Source organism: Sinohyriopsis cumingii, chromosome 11 (genome assembly GCF_028554795.1).
Source record: "Sinohyriopsis cumingii isolate HCF-2022 chromosome 11, ASM2855479v2, whole genome shotgun sequence".
Lineage (NCBI taxonomy): Eukaryota > Metazoa > Mollusca > Bivalvia > Unionida > Unionidae > Sinohyriopsis > Sinohyriopsis cumingii.
The window spans coordinates 106,646,176-106,665,300 of record NC_142971.1 but is presented as its reverse complement, the minus strand read 5'-3'; the positions used below and the strand labels follow the sequence as shown (position 1 = coordinate 106,665,300).

At 34.7% G+C, this 19,125-nt stretch overlaps 1 protein-coding gene and 1 long non-coding RNA gene across 2 annotated transcripts in view; both read left to right on the top strand.

The window, feature by feature from the left end:
• LOC149789234 (SCO-spondin-like) overlaps window positions 1–11,147 on the top strand; it is a 215,128-nt gene extending 203,981 nt beyond the window's left edge. The window contains exons 25-27 of the mRNA XM_089973597.1: window positions 3,886–4,077; window positions 4,749–4,928; window positions 8,657–11,147. Coding sequence (XP_089829723.1) covers window positions 3,886–4,077; window positions 4,749–4,928; window positions 8,657–8,811 — 527 coding nt within the window. The 3' untranslated portion in view covers window positions 8,812–11,147. The remainder of the gene's footprint in view (window positions 1–3,885; window positions 4,078–4,748; window positions 4,929–8,656) is intronic.
• A 2,132-nt stretch (window positions 11,148–13,279) lies between these two features.
• On the top strand, window positions 13,280–18,914 carry LOC149789233 (uncharacterized). Its single transcript, XR_016424328.1, has 2 exons — window positions 13,280–15,995; window positions 17,768–18,914. It is a non-coding gene; the product is annotated as an uncharacterized LOC149789233 (long non-coding RNA).
• Window positions 18,915–19,125: the final 211 nt, after the last annotated feature.

Here is a 19,125-nt window from a genome sequence, read left to right as displayed (position 1 = left end):
GTACACGTAGGAAGGGATAAGGAATTTTGATCAAGCTCATCAGAAGCTAGATTTCTAAAAGAAGTGCCTGATTTATATTTAGAAGGGCTTGTATTAGGCTGAAATATTTTTTTCTACCAGAACACTGCTGAGTGGAAGACCTGCCTACAAAATACATTTTATGAGCTAAGACATACTCGTCAGCAGTACGAGCAGCATTTTCCAAGGCTTCGATCTTATGCTCGTCAAGATAAGTCATAATGGCATTATGGACGCAGTTCTTGAACTCTTCGAGTAATACAAGTTGTCTGAGATTTTCGTAATCTTGATCAACGTTCTTGGCTAAGCACCATCGATTAAACAACTGCACTTTTTCTCTTGCAAATTCGACATGAGTTTGTCCAGCTTCCATTTTATAGTTCCTGAAGTTTTACCGATAAGCCTCGGGGACCAACTCATAACCCTTTAAGATGCATTCCTTAACCAGATTATATGCAGCATTTTGCTGTAGTGACAGTGAATTGCAAATATCACTAGCGTTACCAGTAAATACACATTGTAATAATAGAGTCCAATGCTCCCTTGGCCATTTCAAATTTTCAGAATTTTTTTTCTGAGGAAAATATTTGTTTACTTCTTTTTCTCTAAAATAGGGCACTAACCTAATATTTTTAGTAAAATCAAAACTTGAATTTGGATGTGGGGTGGGAAAGTGCATTTCACTTACCAGCTCTATTTCTTTTTTTCTAAATTGATATTCCCTCTCTTCCTTCTCTCTTTGCATTTGCATTTGTATCTGTCTCTCTTCTCTCTCCCCTTTCTCTAATTACAACTGCATTTGTTTCTCTTCTTTCTGTAACTGCATTTGTTCTTGTTGTAACTGCATTTGTTCTTTCTGTAACTGCATTTGTCTCTCTCTCATCTTTCTCCGATTGTAACTGCATTTGTTTTTCTACTTTTTGTTTCTGAAGCTCTAGTTTTCTTAACTCTAATTCAATCTTGTATTTTAATTTTAATTTCTTTATTTTTATGTCAGAGTCTGATACAGACTTACTGATCGAAACCAAAACACTTTTATCCAAAACATTCTTTTCCACCATATACTGGACCAAATATTATTTATTTCTTGCTTCGTTAAAGAAACTTTTGCTCAGGAAGATCATATTTTCTGGCAAGTTGAGGCAATTCATCTTTTTTTCAAAAGGTCTAACTGTTCATGTGTAGAAGTTGAAAGAAAGAACTCCACTTTTGATGACATTTTAAAAAAGCCTGTTGATTTCACTAAATATTTATAAAATGTGAAATAATACTTGGGATTTTAAAAAAAATATATAAAATTAGGGGAATTTAAATTTCAAAAAATAAAAGTTTCTGAAATATTTTGGCCAAAATTCATGTATCCCAAGGACGATCGCCCAATTTTCTTGTTACGTGTTTAGGCTCTTACAAAACGTAGCAGAAAAGAATGAAGACAACAAGCTTTGTAAAACGTAACAAATAAATGTTTCCCTTGAAAAACAAGGTAAAAATGAGAAAAAGAACTTAAGGTTTCATGAATCAAATCCAAAATTAATCCAAGAATTAAACAATGGAAGTCGTATTATTAAAAGGTCCTAAATGAATCTGAGTTCAAGCACCAATGAAATCAAAAATAGAAGGCGACCTTCAAAGTGATGTTGTGTCAACAGTTCCATGATGAATCACAGAAAAAATTAATCCAGTTTTGAATTCGAAGAAATTTCAATGAATGTCTTTGTCTAAGAGCTCTGTATGAGGATTTATATATTTCCAGGGTAAAGAATCACCTGTATTCCATAAAATAAAATTGCATCTCAAATTGGTCACAAGAAAACACCTTTAAGTGTAAATGGTTTAGAGCCCGAATGCCCAAATTCTATCCAGAAAACAGTCATACACAAATTTAAGACGCAAATCAGATTCCCATATGAGGATCATATGGTCACCCTTCTAGAACAAAATATAAGATTTTACATGCACAACATCACGTATGGCCTTAACTGAAATGAACTGTTCTTAATCTGGTGAAGAATAATAATTTTAAAAAAAATTATAAGGTTGTTTACCAGAATTCTTAGTGGTTCTGAATCAAGGTCAGCAACTAGATAGTGTTTATATATTATAACAATAAGGTCAAACAGAACTGAACTGAATTTCTATAAAAAGAAAATGTCAAATCTTGTAGACAAATTTCTTATAATAACATGTAATGGAATAAAAAAAATAATTTAAAACTAACAAACAAATAATTAAATTACATATACATAACATCAGCGAAATGTTTAATGGTGTTGGCATATAATATGAAACACGTGTTACGTGTTTAGACTCTCATAAACAGTAACAAGAGAAAAGTGAAGAGAGCAAACTTTGTAAAACTTAACAAATAATTTATTTCTCTAGAAAAACAAGTTAAAAATGAGGAAAAGAACTTACAGTTTTAAGAATAAAATCCAAACATAATCCAAGAATTAAAAAAATAGAAGTCTTAGTAATGAAATGTTTTAATGAATTTTATTTCGAGTCCCGACGAAATCCAAAATGGAAGGCGATGACGTATACTGTAGCCAGTATAGTATTGACGTGTCAACAGTTCTTTATTGAACCACAGAAAATAATATTCCAGTTTCTAATTCCGAATAAAATTTCAATAAATGTCGTTGTCCATGAATTCTGTATGAGCACTTAAATATTCCAGGGAAAAGAATTAATCCCTTAGAATCGAAATAATTTGAAGAAAAGTTAAAATTAAAATCCACCTGTCACAGCAGAAGAAACACCTTACGTCCAAGTGTTTAAAAGCCCGACTGACTAAATTGTCTATAGAAAAAGGTTATACACTAATTTAAGACGTAAAACAGATTCCCTTATGAAGGTCACGTGATCACTTTCTAGAATATATTTATATATATATACAACGTCACGTATTCCCAGTACAGCCTCGAATTCACCCTATAAATTCCACAATGAAAAAAGAAGTTGGTATACTGATTCTGAGTCAAGGCCAGGATCTAGGTCAGCATTAAGATACACAGTTCTAGTATTAGGTGTTCACGAAAAAAACTGTCAGGTCAAATTAATTTCTGGATAATGTCTAATTCCAGTAAGTAAAATTACATTACAATAGCATGTAAAAGAATAAAAAATTAAAACTAACAAACAATCAATTAAATTAAATCAAATATAAATTAAATCAAATATACATAACACAGGTCAGAGAGAGAAAGAGAGAGAGAGAGAAAGAGATCCACTCGTAATAGAATCAATCAAACACCAGAGAAACAGGATGTAAAAATGCCTGAATAAAAAAACAGACAAAGAGTATCAAGAATAAATTACCAATTGAAAGAAGAAGCATAATACGAGGCCTGATATATATTGTTCTTGCAACCTCATTATTCGTTTGGATTGACTTGACGATGTACGTAATTTGACAACAAAGGGAAAATGGAATATTCTTTTACAAACATTGATATAATAACTGAATTTATTTTAGTCGATAGCCTTTAATAATTGCGGTGATCCAGTTCCACTTTTGAAAGCAGAAAAATTGATAGTTATACGTGCATATGCGCAAATCAACGTCATGCAAATGTTAGGAAACACGGATTATTAATAGAGCTTCTAAAAGTCTCCATTAAAATTGAGACTTTAACCAATGCCAATATATCTGGGTTTGAAAACTAATTAACTCCTACGAAGACCTCATCACATATGTTGAAACAATTTTCTCACAGTAATTGTTTTCCGCCACTTAGAGACCTTCACTCTTTATATTACGATGTTTAATATGCTGCATCAATTACTTGTTCGTTGCTCAACAGAACGTGTTCGTTTTTATCAAATTCCTATTTTGTCTTTTGATATATCTCTAATTTGTAACATTAGATGGGCACTGGAACGATTGGAGTCATTGGACGTCAAATGAAACCTGTAGTGTCACATGTGGTGGAGGTATACAGACTCAAACCAGGAACCGGTCATGCGCCGATCCCTCTCCCCAAAATGGTGGAATAGACTGTATTGGAACTTCGACAGAATCTAAAACTATTCAATGCAGCAAACAGTCTTGTCCTCAAGGTAAAGAAAATGCTGCTAATACTTCTACTGTAAAGAAGAATGTGGATATACTAGAGCAAACAGTCAGGCCATTGGTGGAAACGATGAAGCAACTAAGTAACACGATTCATTGATCATATGTCGTTATACCGGAGCAGAGCATGTACAATAACATGTTAAACGTTTGAGAGCATCGACAAATATTATTGAGCAAAGAGAACGGAAACATTATCATCGATAAACTTCTGAGTGGCAGTATGAAGATACCACACCTAAAAGATAATGAGAATGCAACATCATTTATTGGTTCAGAATCTCCCGTTAAGATGTAAACATTTTGACAGGTCTGAAAATTCAATATTTATATAGACATTTGAGTATAAATGTTTACATTTTCAATACATAGTTTAAAGTAATTTTAATGATCCAATTCCACGTTTTATAGCCGCAAAGTGTACACTAATATGTCTACATTTGCGTCAAACATAATTTTGAGTTCCGCTTTATTGAAAAAAGCTAACTATTTTTGCTGGTAATTATTATTTTCAGTCAACCTGCGGCCTTCATCCTTTAGCATATAATATTTAATATATATTGTCCTTGACATGTTTTATATAAACGGAATTCAAAATGAGTACTTTATCTTATATTCCTATTTTATATCTTTCGTCATATTAATTTCTAATCCTTAGACCAAGGTTGGAGCGTTTGGAGTGGATGGACTTCAAATGTTATCTGTAGTGTCACATGTGGTGGAGGTATAGAGACTCAGACTCGGAACAGGTCATGCTCCCAGAATGACAAAAAACAGTGCAATGGAACCTCAACGGAATCTCAGACCATTGAATGCAACACACAAACGTGTGAAAAAGGTGAAAAATGATGCTGTTATTTCTAAAATAAAGAAGAATTTCGATCTTCTAAAGTAATCAGTCAGGCCACTTGTTGATAAGAAAATAAAACTGTAAAATAAAAATAGAGTCTTTAATGAAATGTAACTTGCTGTTTTATTGCTAAATAATGGAGAGAAAAAAAGCGAAATAGTTTATATTATACAAGCAATAATAAAACATGGCACGAGAGAGAGAGAGAGAGAGAGAGAGATCCACACGTAAAAGAATCAGTCAAACATTTGAGAAAATGGATAAAAAGAATAGAAAATCAGAAACATATTATCATAAATAAATCGATAAGTTAGAGATGAAACATTCGATACCGAACATATAATAACTGTGATACACATGCATATATATACTTCGAGAATTTCTCGTGTACTTTTATAAATACATACCACTGAACATAATATTTTGCGTATATATATCAACTTACATTAATACAAACATCATCCAGCAAAGCACACACAAATATTAATTCATCCCGAAATTTACTAAGCCATCCATGCTTAATTAAGGTTTCCACATTTAGCGATTTTAGCTTCGACACTTCCAAATACATATACAAAACATAATTAGTATAAATACAAAAAATAGATAAAAAAGGGAGTCATGTGATACTAACAGCATTATTTTCCAAGTGATGAAATATTAAGTATCGAAATCATTGAACATTTTGCGTGCTATATCTCGAACCAATTGACGCTTACGTCAAAAATCTCAATTCATCAAAGCTATTTGAAAGAAACTTTCACGGTACTTTCAGCATTATCTGTAAAATATTGTAGAAAGGCTCCATAATAATTGCATACCCCAACGTCAAAAAGGATTTACTTTTGATTTTTGTCCGTCTACGAGTTAATGTAGCGGTAAGTCCGTTTGTCTGTCCTCTTTGTGGGCTTTATTGTTTTTTAATACCGTTTCCCTTGTGGATATCACGGTTGAGTTGTTGGTTTATCTTTGGATGAATACATGTAATGTACGAAAACTTGGCCATAGGTATCCGTATCTAATTTGCCTAATTTATGAAGAGATCATTACAAATGTACGAGGCTCTAAAGCCAGTATCATTTCATCCATTTATAGGAAGGGTGAATAGTAGAAAAAATCTGCGTGGTGCACTAAACTGTGTCGCTTTCACCTAATTCTTAGGAAAGTCGGTCAAATATTGCGACGTGCTGCTGACTCTAATTTTATATCATGTATTTCCTCACTGTGGGAAATATATACATGTTATGCACAAAAGGTAACCTACATTTCATGATTAAGTTGGTCACAGAAGTATCTGCCCTCCATTCTTGGTTTTGTAGCTTCTATGCTAATAAATCTTATAAGACAAATCTAAGAACAAAATAAACCCTATAACCGTTTGGTGCATCATGAACTAACTTGTTTTCTTAACAATGCTTGCTTTTTGTCTTAGTACAGGTTTCATGTTGGAATAAACCTTTACCTGAAACTGATTGCTGTGACCTCCACTCTGAGATTTGGTAAACATGACTTAATTCATGTGCTGTATGTTTGCTTGCACCTTACTTATTTCCATATTTTATGCACATGCATTCTAGGTATGTCTGAAGAATAACCTGTGTCAGAAAAAAAAGAAACCTTGCCCTGATTCAGTCTATATGGATTGCCGATTACTACTTCTAAGATAGACCGCTCCAGTGGCCTAGTGGTTAGAGCGTCCGCCTCGGATGCGGGAGGTTGTAGGATCGATCCCGTCTGAGTCATGCCAAAGACTTACAAAAAATGGTACTAACAGCTGCCTCGCTTGGCACTCAATATTAAGAGGTTAGTGTTAGGACTGGTCGGCCTGGAGTCAGGATAATGTGACTGGGTGGGACATACTGCTACATGTCTGCGACATGATGCCCCAGTGCTGGACATCACTGTAAACTGACAAACTGCAGACATCGTAGTGATATGACTGAAACATTGTTAAAACTACGTTAAAAAACCAAATCACACACAGAGACACACTTCTGAAATGACGTGCAATTCCAGCACCGTGTTCAATCCATTGAGTAAAAGCTGTGACTGGCCTGAAAACGTTCCCAAGTATAATAATGCCTCTCATGTAGCGACTACTACTGTTGAAGCTTCTGTCACCCAAGGATCTGAATGTAATTCGGTAAACTGTGAGTATATCTAATAGACCTGACTATTATTGCTGTATTTCTTTAAAAAATAACATTTGTTGATGTTATCCTGCTTGGGCCATACAAGAATAAGAACAAAACATACACGTATATGTTATTTCTTTGACTAGAATGTGTTCAGATAGTACGTCTAGAAATTTTGATATAAACTATAATATGCATATGTAAGAATTTTGTGTTGCACATTCATTTGGACGTCCATTCAAATTATTTGTGATAAAATTCTCTTTTCAACCTGATGGTCGTTAACTCCTTAAAGTAATTCATGTTAGACACCTGATTAAAATGCATGTTTTACTATATTCCTTTGAAGAAAAAAATCTCTTATTGAAATATAAAGATGAATTCGGTTATGATCTGCTCCTGGTGTAATTTATGATAAATAAGTGCACAATTTTCCCTTTTTAATCTATTCCATGGAAATATAATTATATTCATCAACAGTCATTAAAAATTTGAATATAAAATATTCCTCTATAATCATAGTTCTCTAAGCATATTTCATTTAGTCGTAAATTTTTAAAACATGAAAATACTGACTGGAATAATAATGATAAAATACTAATTTAGCTTGTATTAGTCAGTGAATTAGTTGATTATCCAAGATAATGATTTTTTTTCTTTTATAAATCACTGGAATGAACTAATAAAATGATTTTTAAAATTCAGTCATTTGTCATCGACAACATTATCGCCAAAGAATTTGGTCTATCATGTTGTCAGTCTGATTAAAATCAGGTCTCCACAGTCCCCCAAGTAGATCAGATAAACATTAATGAGAGGTCATGTTCTGTTGACATTGTGGCTCTTCAATCAAATCACACCTTCCAAATTTCTGATAATGACGCACGTGATTCGAAACATGCAATTACTATGGACATCTCTTTATAACACGTATTTGCAATGAGATATCTGATAGGATTCTAAAAATAAATGGATTGGAAATTCCAAAGGTCACCAAAACTTGAACGTGCATCATGTATATCAGATCTACAAGTAGGACGGTGAAGATCTGATTTTAATCGATAGATTGCATATTGGTGATGTTTTTGTCAAGTCGCATCGCGATCTTTCACGTAGACGTGCTAGGTTTGAATCCACATTGTACCTAAGTTTTACAAAATATCTTAAACTTCCTCTTCTGCCTTGCATTACGAAAGAGTAGAATGTTACTACTGATACTTTTTTGTAAATATTCAGAAAACACAGCAGAACACAAATAGTAGAAAGCCGATATTACCGACCGAAATCTACTGCTTCAATCTGTTATACAATTTGGCCTACCAGTATGAAAGAAAATGTGTTTAAAACAAGTTTGGTTCACCCATTCAATGATATATATATATATATATATATATATATATATATATATATATATATATATATATATATATATATATCTTTCTGTTGTAAGTCATCATTCTCTATATCAAAACAAATTTAATAAAAATTCCTGGGACCCGCATTGCAAAACCAAGACAATTGAATATTCCTTGCCATATCATACCGACAATTTACCCTCACAATTATTGTTTTCAATTACAGGTGTTTGTGATAATATCTCAGACGGGTTCATTAAGCATCCCACTGATTGCACAAAATTCATCCACTGTGTATCAAACAAAGAGATCATTTTCTCGTGTGCTGACGGCACCCACTGGGATCAGAGCCAGCTTACGTGTGGACATGGCACGTGTTAAATATTCCTGTGTCATGAATGAATCCTGAAAAAACATGTTTGTAAACATGATACGATGTACCTGTATATTAAAGGCTAATTCACATTATGCAATAATACACAATCTTCACTCGTATACTACACAATAAAGTCAGCATGTAGCTTTAAAAATTAAAAAGATCGATAGCATGGATTAGATTGAAAATATTTTGTACTTTGCATGGGAAGACCTTTTAAGCACATTGTATTCTATTTTTTGTTTTTATTCATGCTATGCTATAACACATTCTCTTAAATTTACAACTTAACATTGTGTTATCCTCAATCTGACAGTTTTTCTATTCACTAAATTAAATCAAATTAAAAGGCTTCAAAATATGCGATAATTTGGTCAATTTTGATAACACTTTTTTGGAAAACATTGTTTGACATTTATGCACCTATAAAAAAGTAAAATGCACATTGGCATAAATATATGTGTGCCATGATAATATATACCCGTACAAGCAATATCTTGAGGGTCGTTATTAGTTTTGTTTCGTTATATGTGGTATTGAAACAGTTATATATGGGTTAACTGATTTATTGGCAAGATTGTGTGTGACTCGTGTAATGGTTGTATATGTTTGATTTTTTTCGATTTATTTTATTCTCTCGTTGATATTGTATGGTGAAAATATATGTTGCCCACCTTCCGTGAATGCTTTTGACATTAAGCCACTTTTTATTTCAGGTATGGTTTTTCTTTCTTCTTAACCATACCTACATTAATAACAACCCCAAAAAAAGAACGAAGCAATACTTAAATGATCACATTAGTATTGAACATGAGCCTCGAAGTCTCTGGTTATAAGTTACAGTATTTGTAACTGCACACGTAAATCCTTTAGCGCACAGTTATCAATATTGTAAAACGGATAAACATCTACACAGGTAAATATGACAGAACAGAACAAACCCTGGATGAGATTACCTGTAAGGTGAACTATTTCGCTGAAATCCCTTGGGAATAATGTTTTTGAATAAATTAATAATGTGGTTCATGTGGGATATTTATCCTTTAGTTGCTTTATGTCCTTGTAGAAGAGAGCCGTATATTTCTTTCTTTGTCATAAAGATGACATTATTCATGTCAAATAACGTTTCGTAAAGGGCACATACAATTTTTATAATTACCATATATGCATTTACAACCTATATCACATAATAAACAAGATAAAATGTATACATATTTAATGTTTAATTTTTTTATAACTTTTCGGAAAATTTTGTATGGCAGATACAGATTTAATGAATTCACAATTGGTTGTTCTTTATTACATTTGTTTTAAATATTCAAAGTACATCACTTTACAAAATGGTTACCAATGGACGCCAGAAAATTGCAAAACTGATTCCTTAAGAATAATGGTATATGTTAAGATATGTTTGATTCCAGACATCATAAGAGAACCATCAGCACGTTCTACAAAGCGGATACGGATGATTAATCGATAAAGCATAATACGGAATGCATTTACGTATAACTAAAAACTGTTATCGTCTGAGGTTTTCATAACTTGAAAACAAGCAATTGATACATTATTTTAACTCGTGATAGCTTACTATACATTGCTCTCTGGAAATTAAAAAAAAATACTTTGAAATAAAAGTACACATGAATAGCATGACTTGAGTGATTTCAAACATTTCAAAGGTGTCTTTCAATTTGCATATATGTTACGCATGAAATATGGATGATATGTTATAATATTCAACTATTATAGTTAGAACTCAGTCTTTGTAAATGTGTATTATGCTGAGGTTTTAGAAGATGAATACTACACTAAGTTTAACAATGCAGAATATATTATACTGTTCCGTCCTATTGTGTAATCTAGTGAGTTAAATAACATCACACAGCATATAATCTACAGGCAGAAAATCGCTGAAGTTAGCAATTTATAGCATGCTTACATCCTTAAATTGAAAACATAATTATTCTGGTACTGAGAAGGACATGACCTCTAAAGGCAGGTGCCCGACAGGCCGGTCATGATTCGGAAACAACAATCTCATGTCTTCTCCAGAGCCTGATTTTAATTCCATTTGCTTTAATATGTAGCCTTTTACAGAGCAATGGTAAGCATTTATCCCACTATGAAAACAAAGTCATATGGACAGCGTTCTTTTGCACACCAGCGTCCAGCAACGTTGAATGAATTTCCCACTGAACTTAGACACAAAGCCACAGTTATCACATTCAAGAGGGCTCTCATAACTCACTTATTTCGACTGCAAGAACAAAATTAAAGACCTAATAATGTTTCCTACCTTAAATATTCCCATCATGTTTTTTTATATAAAGTTTTCTCTTTTCATGGTGTTTGTTTTTGTAATTATATTATTATATGTTTTTTTTTTTTAATCTTATAGGTGTTGTCTAATGTTGTAAGGCGCTTAGATCTTCTAAATATTAGACGCTATACAAAGTCATTATTATTATTATTATTATTATTATTTTGTGCCCCAGAATTTCATAAAGAGCGGCCGCTCAGGATGAATTAACCGTGCTTCACAACAGTTCTGCCGTACCTTACCTTTTGCTACATTATAAAAGACTTCTTCTAGTGCCTCAATGAATAGTGTAATGTTTAAAGACATTGTGGGAATTATTACAATTTCCTTTTGGGACGTGTTGTGCTTTTTTCTATAATATTAAGTGTGAAATACAATGTTTATAGGATTGTTTAAACATTTGTTAGGAATTAATATGAAAATGATTTACATACCAATTTATTGTTTCATAAAAATTAAGTTGAGAAAAAAAAACATCTTTAAATTTACAACACAAATGTCGACATATAAAGTAAAACATTGCACGATTTGTCTTTAATACAAAACTGTTTTTGGTGTTAGTTTGCAATATTGAATTCTTACTAAACTTTAAGCATGTTTTGGCTATGTTTAGCTCATTTGATATTTTCTTATGTATATAATATTCTCTAAAAGATAAAATCCTGAATTGTATAAAGCTGTAATCTTTGAATCAATATAATAATTTTATGTATAGTCTTAATCAATATAATAATTTTATGTATAGTCTTAATTTAGAATGTCTAACTTTACATGTGTACTTTTCTATATATAGTGTTGTTTAATTTAGTAAAAATTTCCGATACAACCATGGATCTCTTTAGTTATGCCTTTCCTTTCAGTTTAGAACCTGGTATCATATCGAACTCTAACAATGTAACCATCGTGCATCGCAAGGAGTGAATCCGCCGTTGGGGGTGGGTGCGTCATAATGCACAATTTCACTTTTGATCTGAAAGCTATCCGACCAATAATTGGGCTGGTGTGAAGACAATCTACCATACCAAGTGGTGTTAAACAAACATTTATATAAATGGTAGCTGAATATAAATTCGTATCCTAATGACATTTTAGAATAGTTATCCTTCGAACTGGTGAAATCTACGTATAATAATATACAAGTACATACATCAGCCGAATGAACACAAGCTAATAAGGCGAGTTTTTCACAATAATTATATTTCTTTTAAAAGATAGACTATGACACTTGTTAAGTACTAGATTTTAATGTAATATCGATAGATCACGCGAGGAAAGGTCCCCTGAATATACCCATTCGATACGAGCAATGGCTCATGTTTTATTATATCTAATGGTCATCCTTTTCTTGCTTGTAAATCATAGCTTCTTGTGTTGCGAAACTTATTTTCCTTTTCAAGCAAATCATGGATCCGTAGTTCCATGGATCATCGACTGTTACATGTTGACAGGCAGTCTATAGCTTATGAATTAATGAACACGGGTAAGAACTTAAATTTTCTGTGATAAAACCATTCGTAGAGAATCATAAAATATACATAACAAATACTAAAAACTAAACGAATTTCAGTACGTGATCGCAAACCAGTATGGCCTAACTTCCTCTACCTCTCTCTCCCTCCCCTCTCTCCCTCCCTCTCTCTCTCCCTCTCACTCCCCCCTCTCTCTCTCCCACCTCTCCGGTGGGCTAGTGGTTAGAGCGGATATCTCGGATGCGGAAGGTCGCGGGTTCGAACCCCGGCCGAGTCATATAAAAGACTCTTTCCCCCCTCTCTCTCCGTCTCTACTTCCCCTCTTTCTCTTCCTCTCACTCCCCTCTCTCTCCCCATCTATAGTTAAATTATCTATATTGATACATACCTCTTCACACCCATATATATACACACAACTATATATATACATATATATATATATATATATATATATATATATATATATATATATATATATATATATAGTTGTGTGTGTATATATGGGTGTGAAGAGGTATGTATCAATATAGATAATTTATCTACACGGAGACATATGAGGGGTACATATACATATATATATATATATATATATATATATATATATATATATATATATATATATATATATATATATATATAATGATTTACGCTCGCTTAAGGACATTTACGGGATGTGTGATTGGGTCTACTATTTCCCGCCAGATTTGTCGTGTAACGCGTTGTCAAGGGCCAATATATTTAAAGTTTTTAATCACGTGTTCTGCCCAGCCAATCACAATACTCTCGCTCCGGCAACGCGCGGAGGGATTCTCTCTGATAAGGACTGTGGCGTGAGTTGAGCCAATTTCCTTATGGGGTACGGACGTGTTTCCTTTTTTCTGTAGAAATGTTCTCTCCGTTGTTATCGGCTCACTTTGTTAGTTACCTTCCTCATCTCCTGGAATTTGGACCGAGTCGAATAGTCCTGGAAGTTAAGTATTTACTTACATTAACTTGTTTCCATTCCGCAAATTCTGCTAACGCTTTTTTATATTATACATTAAGTCACACTCATAATGGGTCATTCCATCTGTAAAATATTGCAGTATCATTTGAAATCAGAAACAGAGGATATATTGCGTCCCGATTTTAATATTCGGCGCTATTCTAAAATTTATATGCATGGGGTTGGGGCAGAATAGTCGACACAATTATCTGGCTCGATCTTTCTGTCGTACGCAACATTAAACCAGAGAACCATAAAGTTAAACGTAGATATACTTCCCATCGTCTCGTGCATATATTCCTTTCACATATATAATAGACGAAGAGTAATTGCAAACGACTCCACGTTTGTTGCAAGCTTCAATAGCTCAAATGGTATAGCATTAGTGTGCCAAATTGTTGCACTTAATTTATCTCCAAATTCGCGTGTATTAATGGGGGTATATGTATAACCCTAGTATTTCGGTTTGGTTGATTTATTCATCGGTCTGATATTGCAGCATAGGTGCACCGTCCTAATACCAGATTTCATACTCTCTTTGAAGGTCTTTGACAGTTTGGGAAAAATGAGGTACCATTTTCAAGGCCTTGAAAGTTTAGGAAAATCAAGCTGATTACTCTGGGGTCTTTAAAAGTATTTGAAAATTGAAATAAACTCAAACATTTTAATTTATTTCCATAATCACAAATAAAATTGTCCAATGTTGTTAGATTTAGATGTAGTAGAGTTTTTCTGGTTTCTTTCTTTTGAAGACCCGTTCAGTTTCATTTCATCATTAAACAATATTATATTATTTAGCATTCTTTGTTTTCTCATATACAATAAATGCTAGCGAACGTAGGTCTTGGAAATCTATGTTTGTGGTCTTTGAAAGTTTGGGAACGTCTTTGAATTCGTCATTCTTAAATTCTGTATGAACCCTGTGAAACGCATTTTTCTGTCTTTGTGTACTTTTGGTATGTTGTGTCGATTATGGACGAAACGTTGTAACATATTGGAAGATTGCATTTTCTTTCGATGGTCGGTCGGAGGAGCCGGTTGTGGAATAATAACAAACATTTCCAACATGATGGTGTCATACTTTGTTAATACTTTAGGATTGTTCGAAATTCGAACTTTGTCGCCCAATTTTCGGCCCTTTCGTTCTGCATAATTGTGTTGACAAGAGGTCTTTCGGTTTGGTTGGTTTGTTCATCAATCGGATTGACAATGTGAGTGCGCTTTCTTGATTTGACTTTACATGGTTTTGTGAGGTCTTGTGTGGCTTTCTCGGGCTAGCAGTATTTAGTTGGACCCTGTTCTTTTAATTGGTTCCGTGCCATTGGATTTTATGTTAGCCTTCTGTTTCACAGCTGATTCCGTATCAATGGCTTGTTTGTTTACCAGTTGGTTCCGTACCATTGGCCTGTGTGTTTACCAGTTGATTCCGTACCACTGGATTTTTTGATTACCAGTTGGTTCCGTACCACTGGATTTTGTGATTACCAGTTGATTCCGTATCACTGGCATGTGTGTTTACCAGTTGGTTCCGTACCACTGGATTTTATGATTACCAGTTGATTCCGTATCAGTGGCATGTGTGTTTACCACTTGGTTCCTTAAGTTTTACGGTTGCTACGAGTTTCATACTTGGCATATTTGGGTCCCGCACCTCACTACTTGACACTTGATTTGTCATTCATGGTTTTTTCTTCCACCACTTCGCTCCATGTTAATGGGTATTGTGTTTCCAAGCTCGTTTAGGCCCACACACCTGTAATTGTTCTGTTGATACTGGTGATGTTGCATTCCGCACCTTAAAACAATGACCCATACTTTTCATAACGTTAAAATTTTATTTTCTTAATTTTTTCTTTCTTCATATTACCAAGTTTGTGCCTCATCTCACTACAGTAAACAGTGGTGTTCATAACATTACAATAACGGTTATTCATTTGCAACCATTGCTAGGTAGTAATACACTGAAATGTATGTAAATAACTTTTTCTGGCATTCTTTACAGCATGCCCCTTACATAGAGGGCTGCGTTGCAAATGGCAGTGAAGAGAGCAAGACAATCAAGGTCCAAAATCCAAGAGGCGGTGAATAGGCCCAAAAAAGAAGGCACCATTGTCAGCGCCAACGGCCGCCAACCCTCAACCTGGATCATCTAGCGAAGGGGCTTGGATGGACCCCAATCTTCTTAATGTTATAACTCAAGAGGTCTCCGACAGGCTCACCACCCATGTGACACAGGAGATCCATGACAAATATGATCGCTAGTAGCTATGCGCAGGCCGTCCATGGAAAATGGTCCACAAACTGGGTTTCAACTTGGACCCTCCGTAGCAACAGACAACAAACCAGCAGCATCCATGGTCTCCAGCGCCATAGTGGAAACCAAGATTTCACTTACAGGTGCAGCGGTGGATACAGGTAACGTTGTCCAAATCGTTTCTGCCTCCGGGGGTCATTCACAATCAAAATTTGTACGCTCGTCGTTTACTCCGTCAACTCTAATCCTTGATAAAGTTAAGGCAAACAAATGGGCGGACTCATGCATAGGTTTTTCTACCCTCGCAGGATGCTAGTTTCAAATTTCAGTTAGATACGCACAGTACTGGCCCTGAACTTAGCATTGTTCCAAAAATTAGGAACGTCCAAATCACAGTAGGCTCGCTAGATGTATAAAACACCTGGGTAGGGGGATTTTATGGCCAAAACAGACATATCAAATGCTTCCATATTCTTCATATTTGTCCCATGCAATATCATTGTTTTGGATTTTTTGGTGGAACATGTATTGTATTGACAAATGGTTACCAATGGGTTGTAGTTCCAGTTGCAAGATATTTGAGACCTTTCGCAATTATCTTCAATGCGAACACAGTTACCTATAACATACATGACGCATATTTTGGACGAGTTTTGATACTAGATGCAACTCGTGTCCAATGCCAGCAGAAGCTCGATCTCTTCCTGAATGTTTGTGCCGACATCGGCGTTACTATGGCTGCGGATAAAACATTTCCTCCGTCAACAACGATGTTGTAACTCTGATACGAATTGGATTTCGTGAGAATGGAGGTTCGCCTTCCCACGGACAGACTAGAAAAATGTAATAAATTCTTCCATTTATATCTTGCTTGAAATAAAATTGCCCTCAAGGGGTTGCAATCTATCATATGTACTCTTAACTTTTCTTGCGCAGTTGTTTTGTCGGGACAAGCTTTTCTTAGGCGACTCATCAACTTGACAATTGGCATCGCAAAACCACATTAGATTAACACAAGAGGTAAAGGAAGATTTAAGGGCCTGGCAACACTTTTTAACCGGTTTTAACGGTAGATCCTTATTATTACCTGACATTTGGCTGATCTCCGACACGTTGGACTTGTACACAGATGCTTCTGCCTCAGTCGGATACAGTGCCATCCGGGTCACACACTATTTCTATGGCATCTGGGATCAGACATGGGCATATCAAAATATAACGCTTCTAGAATTATACCCCATCGTTCTGGCAGTTGTGGTCTAGGTAGACCACTTATCCAATAAATGTATATATTTCCACACTGACAATCAAGCCTAAGTTGAAACCATAAACAAACCATCCTCTAATGACACAAAAATCATGCATTTCCAGGGCTGAGCAAATATTTTTTTTGACCACTAGTCCAGGACAAGTGGTTTTAGAAAATTCACTAGTCCCACCTTACTCTTCACTAGCCCCACCTTACTTTTCACTGGTCCCAAAATGGCAAACACTTGCCGAGAGTTGATGAGACGTATGTATTTAATCCATAGAAAAGAAAAAAAAAAAGAAATATACAACATAATTATTTCTTAAAAGAATTTAATTTTTCAAAAACATTGGTTGTTGTACATTTCGCTTCTTCAGGTTCATGTATATATGTTTTAGCTGATGGATTTGAAAATATGTCCATGTATATGTCTGCCACCAGCACTAAGCCAGCAGTTGATAGCAAATTTGTACTCTTGCCTTAAATTAAATATCCTGGACGCTATATAAAGAGTTCGCATCGGACAATTTGACAGTGTTCTCTCTATTAGTTTAAATAATCAATATTGCCCTTTCAGATGCATTTAAGAAATGCATAAGGTTAGGTAAAAAGGTCTCAGCTTTTTAACCCTTTAATCATTTTTTCTAAAATCGCCATTCCGCCGTGTGCTAATTCCTCTTTCAGGTCTCGTGGGTTTCACAGACTTAGAACCATAGGCATCGGGCGTGCTTTGCTGGGATATCATTCACTCGACCCGGACTAATCTGTGTCTACCTGCCTTTTCGACCGCCAGGAGCGTACGAGGGTACTCTAACAGTTCAGGAAGTTCGCGCCTCCGTTTTAAAGTTTCTTCCCAATCCTACATACATGCTGGATATATCCTAACTAGCGGGGAGTATGAGGGTGCTCTACTGCCCCGGCACTACATAATTCATCGGTTTAATTTTGATCAACATTTATCTTTTCTTTGATGCTGGACATTTTTGTTCTTTGCCCCACCCTCCTTTTTGTGGCTGCCAGAAATACAGCAAGCTCTATTTGCTGTATTTCTGTTTATGGCGGTTGCAGCCTCAAAAAATGTCTGTATTATATGCTATGTCTCATTGTTCAATTTCTTAGCACGTTTACGCTATAGACTTTGTCCACATAGTTATGTTATGCTGTAATTACATAGCAAATATTTGGTTCACTAAGATCATGTATGTTCAATACAAAGTCACGAAAGTGGCCAGCATCAAACACAACGTTTGTCTTTGTTTTAATTATGTACCCATATACTTTGAATTTGTAATATTTGCACGACTGACCTAGGGTATTTTGTCATTTCACTCTCTATCTTCCTTTTGACTCTATCGATGTCAGAAAGAGTAGGCTGGTGCAGGTACATTTCATTTTACAATCTCTTCAAACAAGTTAATAATACAAACCATGTAACAAGATAACCGGGTGGGATATTTCGGATTAACAACAGAACACGTTTTGACGACACAGATATATGGTTTAATGTGGCGATTTATATGAGTAGTGGATGATGAAGATGTGTGCGTATTTATAATCCAAATATTGGATCTATTTAACAAAAAACGCACAGTTTCAAAGATGAAAAAAATATACAAATAAATTTAGTTCAGTAACCCTAAAATACAGGATAAATGATTTCACAAATGATTCAATAATGGAAAGATGAATATAGTTCACTCAAATAGTAAACAATGTAAGCGTTTACACATAGTAAAAAAAAATGTATTCGCTCAGGTAGCGAAATTATGTCACTAAACAAGAACGGATATACAATCTATCCTTCCAGTCCTGAATAATACACTGGGTCTTACTAACCCAAAATTAGCATACAGCTAAAAATACATGTGTGGAGATGCACTCCGTCACCCGTGCACCATATCCGCTCCACAGCTCCTCCGAATCAATTTCACAATTAATACAGACTCCGGACTATGATCACTTGAAACATTAGACCCTCCGGACACTTGAAATATTAGACCCTCCGGTCCCCCTGGTCCTTTGACGGCTCTACAGCTGGGTCA